This window comes from Ictidomys tridecemlineatus, chromosome Y, assembly GCF_052094955.1.
Source record: "Ictidomys tridecemlineatus isolate mIctTri1 chromosome Y, mIctTri1.hap1, whole genome shotgun sequence".
Classification (NCBI taxonomy): Eukaryota; Metazoa; Chordata; class Mammalia; order Rodentia; family Sciuridae; genus Ictidomys; species Ictidomys tridecemlineatus.
In genome coordinates, this window is record NC_135494.1 from 1925870 (window position 1) to 1942497 (window position 16628).

The 16628-nt window shown below is 42.2% G+C and overlaps 1 protein-coding gene across 7 annotated transcripts in view; it reads left to right on the forward strand.

Moving 5' to 3' along the window:
* The window catches only part of LOC144371957 (uncharacterized), a 58724-nt gene that overhangs the window by 16202 nt on the left and 25894 nt on the right, over positions 1-16628 (forward strand). For 5 of the 7 annotated variants that reach the window (XR_013432016.1, XR_013432017.1, XR_013432018.1 and 2 more), the window contains exons 2-3: positions 5348-5408; positions 6095-15794. Coding sequence is in view for 1 of the 7 variants with exons in the window: in XM_078035307.1 (XP_077891433.1) it covers positions 5348-5408; positions 6095-8456 (2423 nt within the window). In the remaining 6 variants the exon portion in view is untranslated. Of the gene's footprint in view, positions 1-5044; positions 5172-5347; positions 5409-6094; positions 16442-16628 lie in introns of those variants that run through there. The other 2 variants (XR_013432021.1, XM_078035307.1) reach the window with 2 other exon arrangements.

Here is a 16628-nt window from a genome sequence, read left to right on the forward strand (position 1 = left end):
GAGTGTAGCAGAGGTTCAGAACCTTCTGAGTATTCACAAAACAATAAAAGTATAAAATTCACTTTTCTACAGGTAGAGAATCTCTCAGCATAAAAATTTTCTTCCTTTTTTCTCACTGTCCCAGCACAGACTTCTAGTACATAAACCCTCCAAAAAAAAATCTACTTAATGTTTCAAAATATAAAGATTCACAAAAACAATCCCAAAAAGTCCACAAAAGCACTTTTCCCATGGGAGAGGATTGAACTTCACATTTCCCACTAATCATCTTAATAACACTTTACATTTATTTAGAGTCTAGAATTATAAAAATATTTTTATAAAGACAGAATATTCCCAAACATTTAAGAGTTTAACCTCACAGATTTTTCTTCTGTCTAATCCACTTACTTTCTACAATTCAGCCCACAATACTCTGCAATCTGAAGCAGGCTTAACTTCTGAAGAGAAACTCCAAATGCACTAAATTTATAAAAATCACTCTGGAGTGGCGATATGGGCCACCAATTGTCACATTCCTCACACTAAAACACTCAGGGTCACTCCAGGTGAACTGGGCTGCATGAAATATTCACACAAGAGACACAGATATCTTTTTCTTTGGGTCCTGTGATGGCTCCTCTGACCTTAAGTGTCTACAGAAAGAGAGAGCACAACAGAGAGAGAGAGAAAGTGCTGAACCTTTTTATTGATGAGAAGCCATTCCAATGAGGTAAGGGGTCAGGTTTCAGGCAGTTGAGTCTAGCTTCCTGATGTCTGTGTCAGCAGGTTGACTGACATCTAGGAAGGCCACACCCAAAGGCAGAGCAAGAGCAGGGGACACACAAAGGGTGTTTACATGGAATATTCTATCCCAAACAGGGCAAAGGGGTAAGATTACAGAAGAATAGGTGACTGTAGCCAAACCCTGTGGGTGACACACTTACTCCAGAAAACATGCCTTCGACTTCCTGAGCTGGGACAATGCCCAAGTCACCATAAAATGTAGTGAGTGAATGGTCAGAATCTCTTGCTTCAGGACTGGAAGGCGTGAGTCATTCAGAGTAGCTCTCCACAAAACTGCTTGGTCTGCGGTGTGTGGTGAATTGGCTTGTGTTCAGTCCATTTCTAGACTCCCCTGAGAGCCAGTGTGGTGGGACAGAAGGACGCTTCAGCCGTTTGGGAGCTGCCAGGCTGTGGATTTGCAAGCTGCCACCCAGCAGCTCTGCTCTCTGACCTTTCACCCTGCAGGCTGGCAGCACATAGGTCCCTATAAAGAGAGAACCAAGCAGCAGAAGCAGCCCACAGAGTAGCAGGGATAGAGCAGCCCCTCTTTAGGTTGAGTGCAGCCAAAGGCCCTGGCCTCTAAGAGCTGAGTCCCTAGGCAGGGACAAGCATGTAAGGGATATCAAATAGATGGCACCAACTCCCTGCCTCAGTGTGCTCAAAAGTTTCTTATGCTTAAAAGTAAAGGCCCTGATGTGCTCAGGCTCAGGCTTTGGGAGTTGTTCCTCTGGGCTCTGCTGCCACTACTAAACTGTTGCTGCCAGATCTCGGTGTCCTTGCCCTCATTTGCTGCTTCACCAGAAGCAAGGAGAGAGCAGTGGCAACAGCAAGAGCTCAGTGCTCTGGCTCCAGGGAGCTGTGCTGGGGCCTCTGCTTTAACACAGACTGGTGCTGCTTCAGACTCTCTGCTCCAGCACTCTGCCCACCCAGCCTGGAGAGTCACCAGTGCTGAGCTTGCAATGAATGAAGCTCTTGATCTTCTCTGAAAGGGTTTCTTCTGGCCTGTGTGGGCTTCCTTACTTCCTCTGTACACCTAGGTATTCTTATTTAGGGGCACAACAAAGTGGAGTGAACCCAAGTGTTTTTAAACAATGAGCCAAATCCCCTGCCCCCTGTATTTAAATTTTGTTTTCAATTTTGAGACAGGGTTTTGCTCAATTGCTTAGTTGCTGCCTGAGTCGCTGAGGCTGGCATTGAACTTGCAATCCTCCTCCCTGAGCCTCCTGAACCTGGGTATTTTTTTTTTTTTAGAGAATTTTTAATATTTATTTTTTAGTTCTCGGTGGACACAACATCTTTGTTGGTATGTGGTGCTGAGGATCGAACCCGGGCCGCACGCATGCCAGGCGAGTGCGCTACCACTTGAGCCACATCCCCAGCCCGAACCTGGGTGTTTTTGAAACCTGATTTCCAAAAGAAATTCTCCCTCAGCTTTCTTCTCTAGACTTCAGGTGGTGTTTGAGTGGGAAAACAATAATTTGCTACTATTCCTATATGCAGGCTGTGGGTTTAGTTAACACTTTTTAAGGAATTCCACCTACTTTTTCACAGTGATTTCTTCTGACTTAGAACAGTGAGAACCTTTTTAAAATTTCTTTAAGATGTTAACAATGTTAGTTCTGTGATAAATTTAATAGAAATTAAAGAAACTTGGGAAAGATCTGCTCTGTGCAGTCTGTAGCCAGTGACTAGGGTCTCATACTGGGAGGTCACACCCCTGTCCTGCACCAGAGAGGGGCTTTCTGAAGGGTGAGTGAAGGTCACACCCTGCTTGCTGCTCTCCACTGTTCTCCAAGACTGCTTCATGGAGCTGTGGAGAACTTCCTGGGGCTTTCACACATGATGATGTTCTTGTTCTAATGGTTCTGCTTGTGTGTGGAACACTCCCTCTCTCTGGAGTCATCATCACGTTGGATGTAAATGATTTTCCTTCTTGCAAGGTCCGTTGACTATATTTGTGGGAGTCTCTTTCTGGGCTCTGTTCTGGTCTATGTTGTGGTAGTACTCTGAGGGTCCCAGACTCTGAGATGTGTCATGTTGGTGTCTAGTTTGATCTTTTTTCTTTTGTGCTTATCATTTTTAGAAAATTGTTTAGCTTATTTTTCTATAAAAGTAAATTTTTCCTAGACATAGTGATGAATGCCTATAATCCTAGCTGCTGGGGAGGCTGGGGCAGGAGGATCGTAAGTTTATAAGCTAGTCTCTGCAACTTAGGAGGCCCTGAGCAACATACAACACCCTGTCTCAAAACATCAAATGTGTCAGGAATGTGACTGTGTGCTTCTGCTCCCCTGGATTTGATCCACACTGTGTTTTTGTTTATTTATTTGTTTTTCAATTTGTCACACATAAGTAAGTAAATAAAAATATATTTCTTTTAAATTTCTGAAATGGGTTTTAGTCTTTCACAGTTAAATGTACAATAAACCGCATTTGTCTGCAGAATAGAGGGAGGAAGTACTTGCCATGTAGATTCTCATTTGCCTGGACCATCATTGTGTTCTGTCCCCAAGACACCTGCTGTCACCCATAATTTTTCCATGCCTTGAAGAACAGCCCACTAAAGGCTTTCTCTTGGGCTTCTACTAGCCTCTGTTGATACTGTTCTGCTTCAAATGTCATGTGTCTTATGTCCTTGAGCATGGTTCTTTGTGAGTGGCAGGGTCGTGTTCTGGTAGGTGGTCCTTTTGGCTGTTCCACACTGTGCAGAAATCATAGCCTGCTTAGAGACCCACATGGAGTGGCCTGTTTCACAAGCAGTCAGTGTGGGATAGCTCAGGATTCTGGGCTGCAAACCTGCTGCTTTAACACACCCAGGAAGTGCTTCTGCCTGAGGTTTCCTTGCACCAGCTGTGCTACAGGAATGAGGAATCGCTTTCATGACAGACCAACATTGTACATGTGGCCTATCTTGATCAAAGTGTCCTTGATCAGAACGGTGGTATGTGTCTCACCACATTGTACATGTGGCCTATCTTTTTTTTTTTTTTTTTTTTTTTTTTTTTTTTTTAGAGAGAGAGGGGGACAGAGAGAGAGAGAGAGAATTTTAACATTTATTTATTTTTTCTTAGTTCTCGGCGGACACAACATCTTTGTTGGTATGTGGTGCTGCTGAGGATCGAACCCAGGCCGCACGCATGCTAGGCGAGCACGCTACCGCTTGAGCCACATCCCCGGCCCCATGTGGCCTATCTTGATCAAAGTGTCCTTGAGCAGAACGGTGGTATGTGTCTCACCACATGTGTCACACACACATGTGTGTGTACATGATCTGAGTGGGACATCTGCTGTTGAGAAGAGTTTGACAATCATTGGACATTCCTGGTTGCCACAAGGTTTGGAAAAGGATTTTCTTCTGTCTGTTTAGAAAACTGTTTTTCAGACCTATATAATTTTGTAAGGCTATTGTTTGGATCAGGTGACATCTGGGGATCATCGAGTTTTTTCTAAGACATATGCCATCTTTCCATACACCCCATTCTGCTTTGATATTAACCACTAGAAATTATTATATTATTGTGTTTATTAATCAATGTGCTTGATTACTAATGCGTAAATTTGTTCTGCAGTAAAGCTCCTGCAAACTTATAGTTGTCCTCAGTGAAATCATCCAAGTTGAGCTCAGTCCCCAGTGAACATATTGTGACAACCTCTGTGGAAGATTGTCTAACTGTTGTCTATGAGGGAAACTCTTTAGTGACTCCATACTCAGAGGGTGTTGGTTGGGGCTGATTCTAGGCACTTCTTTAAGGATGGAACAATTGACTTTCAGAAGGAAAGAGGAGATCAGTAAATACCATGTTGTCTATATTAACTGTGGAGGCCCAGTGAGCCACTGTGGTTGGCAGGATCTGTCTCAAAGGCTAAGTTTTGTGATTCCAGCAATTTCCTACTCAGTCAGCTTTCTTTTCTAAGGGTAAATATTATGGAGAATGCTAATATTAGCTCTCTACTGCACAGGATGTTGGTAGGATGGTGATAGAGATGCAATCAACAAATAAGTTAAGGGTGACCCGAGAGCCCCTCTTACTTCTCGTGAATTCACCAAAAGTGAGTTCACCAAAGGAAGGGTGTACAACACTCTCTGTTTACCTTGTGTTAGGCCCAATTCTAGTGTTGTTGTGTCTGTGAGGACTTAAGTACACTAAAGATTTTATGGACAAAATTGTGGAAATAATCGGGAGGCCAGGGAATCATGTGAACATCATGCATGTTGAGTATAGATTTCTCACACTGTCAATCTCTCCTGGCCTCCACTACACATTGTGGGATATTTTAGATCTCAGCGACCTTTGAGGATGTGGCTGTGAACTTCACCCAGGAGGAGTGGGCTTTACTGGATGCTTCCCAGAAGAAACTTTACAGAGATGTGATGCTGGAAGTCCTCAGAAACCTGGCTTCTATAGGTAATAATGTTGTGTAGTTATTTAATCACATATAGAAGTCGTGTTTATTTTGGTCATTCATGTAGAACATGAAAAGACAATCAATTGGTGAATTATTGTGGCATAAAATGCTCCATAAATTTGGAAAAGCATTTCTATCTCCTAAAAATTTATAATGTTTTGGTTTGGTATTTTAGGAAACAGATGGGATGACAAGAACATTGAAGATCAGATCAATAATTCTGGGAGTAATCTAAGGTAATTGTACTCACAAGAGGAATCCTTGAGGGAATCTGAGAATGTCATATAATTTGCAAGAAATGTGCACAACTTTAAATGTATGTATTCTTACAAGATTTTTTACCAAAAACATATACTTAACTGAGACTGGGGTTATGACTCAATGGTAGAGAGCTTGACTAGCACACCTGTGGCACTGGGTTCTCTTCTCTGCACCACATTTAAATCAATAAAGTTTATTCACAACTGAAATAAATTTTACATACATGTATATTTAACTGTGAAATATACTCAGTCTTTTCAAAGTACTTGACATGCAAAAGTACTATGAAATTGCATATGTAAATATCACTATTTGGATAATAGTCGTAGGCAAGCTGTGTTGCAAAGCATTGTTTCCTCTCAGTCTCTTTATTTTCTGGCAATTTGAACAAGTTGGAAAACCTAGTCTTTACCTGATGTTGGTAGTAATGTAAGCCTAGCACCTTTAAATAAATATAAAATCATGAATGAATCAAGCATTAATCATGTGCTGATCATTCTTTAAAGAAATCTTATGGTAAACTTTAAAGGCAAAGAACAGTATGGGGAAATTTTCAATGAGATTCCAGTTCTTAAGTAGACAAAGAAAAATTTTAATACAGTGAATTCATATGATGGCATTATATGTGCAAATGATTGCATATGTCCTAATACCTTCACAGGCACTTCAGATCTCACAGTGGGCATGAACACTATAAGCATGAAGAATGTGAAGAGAAGTCATGTGAATTGAAACAATACAGAAAATCTCTGGTTTCTCTCCAAAGTGTTCACACACAAGTGTTAATACAAACTGGAGATGAACCATATGAAAGTACAATCAGTTGTTTCAGTGACATTCAAAGACATGAAGATTCTCATACTAAGTGCCAACCCTATGAATATCAACAATGTGGTGAAGCCTTTTCTTCTCTCCCAGCTGTTCAAAAACACATGAGAACACACAGTGGAGGTAAACCTTTTCAATGTGAGGTATGTGGGAAAGCCTTTCATTCCCCCACTTTATTTAGAAAACATGAAAGAACTCATTCTGGAGAGAAACTCCATAAATATAAACAAGGTGGTAAAACTTTGGTTTCATTCACAAGTCTTCGATGTCACGTGATCAGGCACACTGGGAAAGCACATTTCAAATGTAAGCTATGTGGAAAAGACTTTGCTTATCCCAGTTTACTTAGAATACATCAGAGGACACATACTAGAGAGAAACCGTATGAATGTCAACAATGTGGGAAAGCCTTCAGTACTTCATCTTACCTCCAGATACACGAACAGACTCATACAGGAGAGAAGCCCTATGAGTGTAAGCAGTGTGGGAAAGCCTTCACTCAGTCTGCTCATCTTCACTCTCATGAGCAAACTCATACTGGAGAGAAGCCCTATAAATGTCAACAATGTGGAAAAGCCTACACTACTTCATCTTACCTTCAATTAAATGAACAAATCCATGCTGGAGAGAAGCCCAATGAATGCCAACAATGTGGAAAAGTCTTCACTACTTCTTCTAACCTTCAGAGACATGAACGAACTCATACTAGGGAGAAGCCCTATGAATGTAAGCAGTATGGCAAAGTTTTTACTCAGTCTGCTAACCTTCACTCACTTGAAAACACTCATATGACAGAGAAATCCTATGAATGCCAACAATGTGGAAAAGTCTTCAGTACTTCTTCCTACCTTCAGATACATGAACGGATTCATACTGGAGAGAAGCCTTATGAATGTAAGCAGTGTGGGAAAGCCTTCACTCAGTCCAGTCACCTTTACTCACATGTGAAAACTCATACTGGAGAGAAGCCCTATGTATGTAAACTGTGTGGAAAAGCCTTTGCTCGATCTCCTCAGCTCCACATGCATAAACGAACTCACACTGGAGAGAAGCCCTATGAATGTAAGCAGTGTGGGAAAGCCTTCACTTACTCCTCTAACCATCTCAGACATGAAAGAACACATACTAGAGAGAAACCCTGTGAATGTCAACACTGTGGGAAAGTCTTCACTACTTCAACTTACCTTCAGATGCATGAACAAATCCATTCTGGAGAGAAGCCCAATGAAAGTCAACATTTTGGAAAAACCTTTGATACATTCAGTGAACCTCACATGCACGGAAGAACTCACACAGAAGAGAAGACCAATGAATGCAAACAATGTGGAAAAGTCTTCAGTACTTCTTCTTCCCTTCACAGACATGAAGGGACGCATACTGGAGAGAAGCCCTATCAATGTCAACAATGTGGGAAAGCCTACACTACTTCATCTTACCTTCAGATACATGAACAAATCCATGCTGGAGAGAAGCCCAATGAATGCCAACAATGTGGAAAAGTCTTCACTACTTCTTCTTCCCTTCACAGACATGAACGGACGCATACTGGAGAGAAGCCCTATGAATGTAAGCAGTGTGGCAAAGCTTTTGCTCTATTGTCTACCCTTCACTCACATAAAAGAACTCATATGGAAAATAAACCCTATGAATGTCAACAATGTGGAAAAGTCTTCACTACTTCTTCTTCCCTTCACAGACATGAATGGACGCATACTGGAGAGAAGCCCTATCAATGTCAACAATGTGGAAAAGCCTACACTACTTCATCTTACCTTCAGATACATGAACAAATCCATGCTGGAGAGAAGCCCAATGAATGCCAACAATGTGGAAAAGTCTTCACTTCTTCTTCTTCCCTTCACAGACATGAACGGACGCATACTGGAGAGAAGCCCTATGAATGTAAGCAGTGTGGCAAAGCCTTCACTCAGTCCTCTAACCTTCACTCACATGAAAAAACTCATACTAAAGAGAAGCCCTATCAATGTCTACAATGTCGGAAAGCCTTCAGTACTTCTTTCTACCTTCAGACACATGAGCGGACTCATACTGCGGAGAAGCCCTATGAATGTAAACAGTGTGGCAAAGCTTTCACTGAGTCCTCTAACCTTCACTCACATAAAGAAAACTCATATTTGAAAAAGATACCCTATAAATGTCAACAATGTGGGAAAGCCTGCACTACTTTGTCTTAGATTCAGATTCATGAACAAATCCATACTGGCGAGAAAACCAATGAATGCCAATAATGTGGAAAAGTCTACTACTTTATTTCTTCACAGATATGAACGAACGCATACTGGAGAGAAGCCCTATCAATGTCAACAATGTGGAAAAGCCTACACTACTTCATCTTACCTTCAGATACATGAACAAATCCATGCTGGAGAGAAGCCCAATGAATGCCAACAATGTGGTAAAGTCTTCATTACTTCTTTTTCCCTTCACAGACGTGAACGGACACATACTGGAGAGAAGCCTTTTGAATGTAAGCAGTGTGACAAAGCCTTCACTGAGTCCTCTAACCTTCACTCACATAAAAAAACTCATACGAAAAAAAAAACACTATGAATGTCAACAATTTGGGAAAGCCTACCCTACGTTGACTCACCTTCAGAGACATGAACAAATCCATACTGGACAGAATCCTAAGGAATGCAAACAATGTGGAAAAGTCTTCACTTATTCTTCTAACCTTCACAGACATGAACGGACTCATACTGGAGAGAAGCCCTATGAATGTAAGCAGTGTGGCAAAGCCTTCACTTGGTTCACTGACCTTCACTCACATGAAAAAACTCTTACTGGGGAGAAGCCTTATAAATGTAAGCAGAGTGGCAAAGCCTTCACTCAATCCCTTCATCTTCACAGACATGAAAAAATGCATACTGGAGAGAAGACTTATGAATATCAACAGTGTGGAGAACCCCTTGACACATCCAGTGAACCTCACATACATGGAAGAATTCATGCAGAAGAGAAGCCTAAGGAATACCAACTATGTGGAAAAGTCTTTTTCTTGTTTTTTTCTTTCACAGGCATGAAGGGACTCACACTCAAGAGAAACCCTATCAATGTAAGCAGTGTGGCAAAGCCTTCACTCAGTCCTCTCATCTTTGCTCACATGAACGAACTCATACTGGAGAGAAGCCCTATGAATGTCAACAATGGGGAAAAGCCTTTGTTATATCCCATCAGCTTCACTTACTTGAACAAACTCATATTGCAAAGAAATTGTACTGATGCAAACAATTGGCAGAGTCTTCTGTTATTACTGTTTTTCTCATTAACATGTTGGAAGTTTACTGGAGAAAAATTCTTTAAATGTGAAATGTGGTGGATCAATATTTCTTGTCTCCTTCAAACACACTGCTCACTCTGCTGAATATTGTACTGGGGATTGTACTGCAGATTTGGTCTGGTGGCCCTCTACCACTGAGACACATCCTCATTCTTTTTGATATTTTTAATTTTGAGACAGAGACTTGCTGAGTTCCTTATGGTTGTTCTAAAATGCTGATGCTGGCCTCAAACTTGTGATCCTTCAGCCTAAGCCTCCCAAGTCTCTGGGATTAAAGGCATACATCACCACATCTGGCTGAATAACTATTTAAATGTGAAAAAATATAGCAAATCATTCCATTTTCCCTGTTGTCTTCAAAGCCATTTCCCTCACTAGAAAACAAACACTCTGAATGGGGATGATTTGCTATACTCTATCAGCTTCATGTTCTAGACCTATTTTTCTTTTCCTTTCTGAAAATTCTCATGGAGAGAAGCCATATGAATGTGAAAAATGTGGGAAATCTTTTAATTTTTGCAGTTTATTCTGAGTACTAGAAGATTCTTTTGGAAAGTTTAATGCCAAAATGAATAAATCCTATGCAAGTAAGAAATACAAAGGGTTCAGATGTTTTAGTTTTGTTCAGTTGTATTAAAAAAAATACTGTAGAAAATCCTGTGGATAAGCCATGTTGGGCAGTACTTAATTTTGACAGTTTTATTCAAAGACATAAAAGAATTTACATCTGGGCTGGGGATGTGGCTCAAGCGGTAGTGTGCTCGCCTGGCATGTGAGCAGCCTGGGTTCGATCCTCAGCACCACATACAAAGATGTTGTGTCTGCCGAAAACTTACAAATAAATTGTCTCGACCCCTCGCCGGCAAGGGAAACACGACACAGGATTCTTCTTTCAGCAGTTTACTCAGGACCTTTGAATCATTATGAGAAAACAGGAACAAGAGGGGGAGCAGTCGGTCTTCCCTAGCTTAAGTACCCAGCCCCGCCAATGAACTAGCACCACGTGGAAAAGTCTAATAGGTACAGCGCAGCGGAAGCAGGCCAGAGCCCAGCCCCACAGCCTTACAAGGAGTTGTTTACTTCTAACAACTCTAACCGCTTAATGAAGGGGAAGCAGAGACCAGCGCCATATTCAGGGTGCGGTCGCTGGCTCCCAACAGTTCCCCCTTTTTGTTTTTCAAGCAACAGGTAAAAGTAGAGGTCCTATCTCCATTGTGCAAAAGTGGCCGTAAATAATGGCACACTCCTGAGGGGCGCCTCCCCAGGCGAGTCACCATTCCGACCGATGCCTTTTTCATGGAGGTGGGGCGTCGACATCAAACCCACATGCAATAGGACATGCTTTTCTTGGGACTCAAACCTAGAGCTCCCAAGTGCAGTGCCTTGCCTCGCAACCTGTGCTGAGTCAATCGCTTAAGCATGGTGAGCCATGCTTGAGGGGACTGTCCTCCTTCTAAAGCAGGCAAAGTCTTGTAAAAGCATAAGACTCTGCACCCACTGCCGCTTGCACATACGAACCAGACACCACAGGCACAATCCAATGGCAAGTACTAGGACCACAGCCAATGCACCCATGCCTGCCCATTAGCACTTGATTCAAAATGTCCACTTGGTCTTGTAGTAGATCTACCCGCTGGTTTAGAAGCACAATGCCACGATGTAGATGTTGATTCATCATAGTCTGAGTCTCCATGGCTGTTGCAGCAGTACCCGCAAGCTTGTTCACAGCATCTGCAGTAAGCACAGCAGTAGCGAGAGCTGCGGCGGCAGTGGCCGCCGCAACAGCAGAAGCTGCAACGGCTGCCACAATGGCTGCAGTTATATCAAGGTCTTTTTTGTTTCTTTGCAATAATACAGGCAAATTATTATTATCAATAGACACAGGTAAAGGCAAGTAGGAGGGCACACATACTACCACAACAGAGTCCTCCAAAGAGGCATTCCAGCATTGTACAAGTCTACACGTCTGGTTAGAACAATTGAGTAAAGGAGATGAATAAAGGTTTTGTTAGAATTAATAAACTGAGGGGTAAATGAGCCCTGACATCCAGTCCAAGCTGGTGAACTAGTTTTTATGGCTTTACAACGGGGCAACAATGTCGGTTGTTGAGGAATAGAAGTATTGGCTCTCAATACCTTAGCAGGAAAAACACCATTGATTACAGTAGCATTACCAATTGAGCCCCGAGAACCATCACTATCAAACCAGCCCAAAGATTGATTGGTTAACATAATACAAGGTATGGAATCAGAGTAATTAACATTTACAGAGAAACACAATGTGTCAAATAATGAAACAGTAGGAAAGTTATCAATAGCTGCTACAATATCCACAGGCAAGGTTGGTCAATCCATGGTGGCAGAGCCATTAGTAGTGAAGAAAAATGGAAGTACACCAGCCTGAGAAGTAACGGGCAATGGATATGGCCACGTCTTTACCACCGCCCAGAGGAATCATTCTGCAGCCCAGACGACCTCATGTCCGATCACCATCAGGAGAAGCATCAAGCACCTCATCTTGTTCATCTTCATTCTTCCTTCCTGACGGAGCTTGAGGAACTTTCCACACGAGGCGCTCTGGCACCCACAACGGTTCCATTCGGTCCTGTGGGAAAACACAGACAGAACCTCATGCCCATGCCAGCACGGGATCAGGCCCATACCATTGTCCAGAAAGTACATCTGTCCACTTAACGTGCCCAACGTTCGGGGCAGAGGGCGAATAGTGCCTAGTCGCAGCAGAGCGCCCTTGGATGTCCAGATTCAAAAAATTAATAGTGAATAGAGCCAGGGAGAGGCGCTCTTTCGGGGTGTGGCCTAAGCCAATTCCCCCTTTTTGTTTTATTAACGTCTCTTTTAGAGTCTTATGAGCGCGCTCTACAATACCCTGACCTTGTGGATTGTAGGGTAAACCATGGACAAGCTGGATACCCATTTGGTTGCAAAAGGAAGAAAATTGTCGTCCAGTATACGCTGGACCGTTGTCCGTCTTAATGGTCTGTGGTAATCCCCAGGCTGCCCAGGCTTCCAAGCAATGTGTGATAACATTTCCAGCCTTTTCACCAGACAAAGCAGAAGCATGGATAATGCCAGAACAAGTATCTACAGACACATGGACATATTTAAGTTTGCCAAAGTCGGGAACATGAGTGACATCCATTTGCCATATAGTTAAAGGCTGCAAACCACGAGGATTTACGCCCACAGAAGAGGGATGATGTAAAATGATACAGTTAGGACAATCCAATACAATCTGCCGAGCATCAGCACGGGAGATAGTAAAGCGCTTCTGAAGTGCTCGTGCATTAATATGAAATTCACTATGAAAGTTTCTAGCTTGATCTAAGAAGGAAATAGGGAACACCCAAGAAGGACGAGTAGCAAGATCAGCTTGGGCATTGCCAGCAGAAAGAGCACCCGGTAAACCTGTGTGGGCTCGAATATGCAAGGGGTAAAAACAGGCGGAGCGATTCCAAATCAATGTTTGAAGATGGAGAAAAAGGGAAGACATTACTCCTGATGTGTGTATGGGACCCACTGCTTCCAACACCTTTAAAGTTTGAACTACATAAACAGAATCTGATTAAATTAAAAGGAAACGGACATTGTTCAAATACTTTTATGACAATTTGCAGCTCCACCCATTGTGGATTGCCAGGAGCAAACTGATGTTGGATAGGAAGTTGATCATTTACCACATAGGCTCCAATACAAGTTTTAGATCCATCTGTAAAGATATTTGCAGCTCCTGGGATAGGCGTAGAGGAAGTGATTTTAGGGAAAATGATAAGATATTCCTTAACAAATGTAATAAGAGGATGTGAAGGATAGTGATTATCTATCTCTCCTGGAAAAGTGCATCGTAATAGCCCAATTATCCAGGTTAGCACACAAGACTTGAATTTGTTGACACGTATAAGGGACAATCACAGACGTTGGAGGAAAACCAAAAAATTGTATACTTTGTTGTATCCCTAACATAGCTAAAGAAGCAACTGCATCAGGATAATACTCAAGGGATTTTCCAGGGGATATTCGTGGATGTATCCACAACAAAAGACCATCTTGCCACAAAACTCCAGTAGGTTGCCATACAGTGGCAAGCACACATAATTGAAGAGGCTTATCCTCTTGAAGCCTGCAAAGGCTAGCATGTTGTATAGCCTCTTCCACTTTAAGCAACACTGACCTGGCTTCCTCAGTAAGATGTCGAGGGGAAGTAAGATCTGAATCACCTTTAAGAATTTCATACAAGGGTTTTAATTCAACATTGGGAATATGTAAGTAACCCCTAATCCAATTTATGTTACCTAATAATTTTTGAAAATCATTTAACGTATGTAAATTATCAGTCCTAAGAGTTACCTTTTGGGGTGTAATAGTTTCATAAGAGATACTAGCACCAAGATAATCAATAGAGTCTCCTGTCTGTACTTTATCAGGTGAAATAAGCAAGCCCTTTGATTGTAGTAAATGTACTAAATCAGTGTAAGCTGCCTCCAACATAGGGAGTAACAGCTGCCTTACATTCTTTAGTACATTGCTCAAAAACAAGTTGCTTAATCAAAGGCATGGCTCTATTGGGATCACCAAAGATTTTTCCCGCAGCATCCACCATCCTAGCAACAAAGTCTGAGAAAGGTTCTGTAGGGCCCTGTATAATTTTAGTCAGATTGCCAGACACTTCTTCTCTATTTGGGAGTGACTTCCATGCACGGATACAAATGTTATTAATCTGTTCATACTTCAGGAGGATATCCCGTCTGTTGATTGGCAAACCTGCCCTGCCCCAAAAGCATATCTTTATCCCAGGCGGGGCGTCCCGCCGCATGATTTTGGGCAGCCTGCTCTACCGCGCCCTCTAGCACAAATGCTCTCCAGTCCAAATATTTGCCTGGGGAAACACAAGCGCGCACCAGACTAGCCCAATCTGAGGGGGTCATGCAAAATCTGGTAAGCCCCTCTACCTGAGTAAGAGTGAAGGCAGCATCTACACCATAAGTGCGAACGGATTCTGCCAAGGTTTTAATTATTTTAAAATCTAAAGGCTCATGGTATCTTCCCCTATTAGCGTCCTGAAAAACCGGGTACGCTAGTCCCATGTCTGGATTAACTGTTCTCCAAACTTGTGTATGAAAAGTTCTCCCGGAGCTTTGGACTCCCCTCACATATGGGGGCGGTGCAACAGGCACTGCATCTTCTTCTAAATTCTCAACCTTCTCTTCAGAATTAGATTTATCAAAATTACATTTATCCCCCTTCTCACGGTAGGCTTTCATGCTTTGTGTCTCCCTTTTTTTCCTTTTCATTTTTATCTTACGTAGTTGCTGTAACAATATGTCCAGGTCCTGAGAACTCTCCAAGCCACTTGTGTCCTCAGGTGTTTTTAGTTCGGTCAAGTCTGGATAGAGCCTTCTCCTATTTTTATTTTCAGGCTCTTTTGCCTTTTCATTACTCTTACTCTTAATACTCTCTGCCACTTCGCTATATGACCCCTCAGATTTTTCCTCATGTAGTTGTTCAAGAACGGCCTGACCCTCGCCCACAGCTTCCTGGCATTTACCGTCTGCTATACATTCTCTAACCAATTTCCAAAGTGGTATAATGCCACCCTCTAAAGTACCTTGCTCATTAGCGAAATCCAGATCTCTAATTTGTCCCAGCTGGGAATCCTAAGACTCCCTGAAAAAGCAAACCAAGGAGCTGCTATATCAGCTTCTCTTAAAAACATCTGCAAAGTACTCTACTCCACCTTAAGTCCTTTTGAACATAGCAGTCCATCCAGGGCCAACAAAATTGGGCTTGAAGAGGTAACACCCATAATGTTTTCAAAGCTATAAAGAAAGTGAAAGTACAAAAGCCCCGCTCTCTCTTTATCTACAGAGGAGAGTCCCGTTTTATTATTTTCCCTGCTCTCTCTTTATCTACAGAGGAGCGTCCCGCTATTTGCTTGCGGATTCCCACTTTACCTGGAAACTTACCGGTGCACCACCCTGACTGCTGAAAGTTCTGGATCCTGGGTTCGAGGAACATTCTTCCCCGCTCGGGCCACCAACTGTCGCAACCCCTCGCCGGCAAGGGAAACACGACACAGGATTCTTCTTTCAGCAGTTTACTCAGGACCTTTGAATCATTATGAGAAAACAGGAACAAGAGAGCGAGCGGTCGGTCTGCCCTAGCTTAAGTACCCAGCTCCGCCAATGAACTAGCACCACGTGGAAAAGTCTAATAGGTACAGCGCAGCGGAAGCAGGCCAGAGCCCAGCCCCACAGCCTTACAAGGAGTTATTTACTTCTAACAACTCTAACCGCTTAACGAAGCAGAAGCAGAGACCAGCACCATATTCAGGGTGCGGTCGCTGGCTCCCAACAATAAATAAATAAATAAATAAATAAATAAATATTTTTAAAAATTCTTAAAAAAAGGATTTACATCTGGGAAATCCGTCTGCTATTTATCTATTCATTTATTTATTTTTGATAAAGAAATTGCAGCAGAATGCATTACAATTCTTATTACACATATAAACCACAATTACTCATATCTATATAAAGAATTTTGACACCCAATTCATGTCTTTATACATGTACTTTGTATAATGATGTCCTTCACATTCCATCATCCTTGCTAATCTTTTGTCCCCTCCTTTTCCCTCCCAGTCCTCTGCTTTATCTAGAATTCATCTAATCTTTCCATGCTTCCCCCATGTATCCCCTATGAGTCAGCCTCCCTTATATCAGAGAACACATTCAACATTTGTTTTTTGGGGATTGGCTAACTTCACTTAGCATTATCTTCTCCAATGCTATCTATTTACCTGCCGATGCCATGATTTTATTTTCTTTTTTATTGCTGATTAAAGTTCCATTTTGTATATATGCCACTTTTTTTAATCCATTCATCCACTGAAGGGCATCTAGGTTGACTCCACAGTTTAGCTCTTGTGAATTGTGCTGCTATAACCATTGATGTGGCTGTGTCCCCGTAGTATGGTGTTTTTAAGTTCTCTGGGTATAGTCTGAGGAGTGGGATTGCTGGGTCAAATGGTGGTTTCATTCCCAGATTT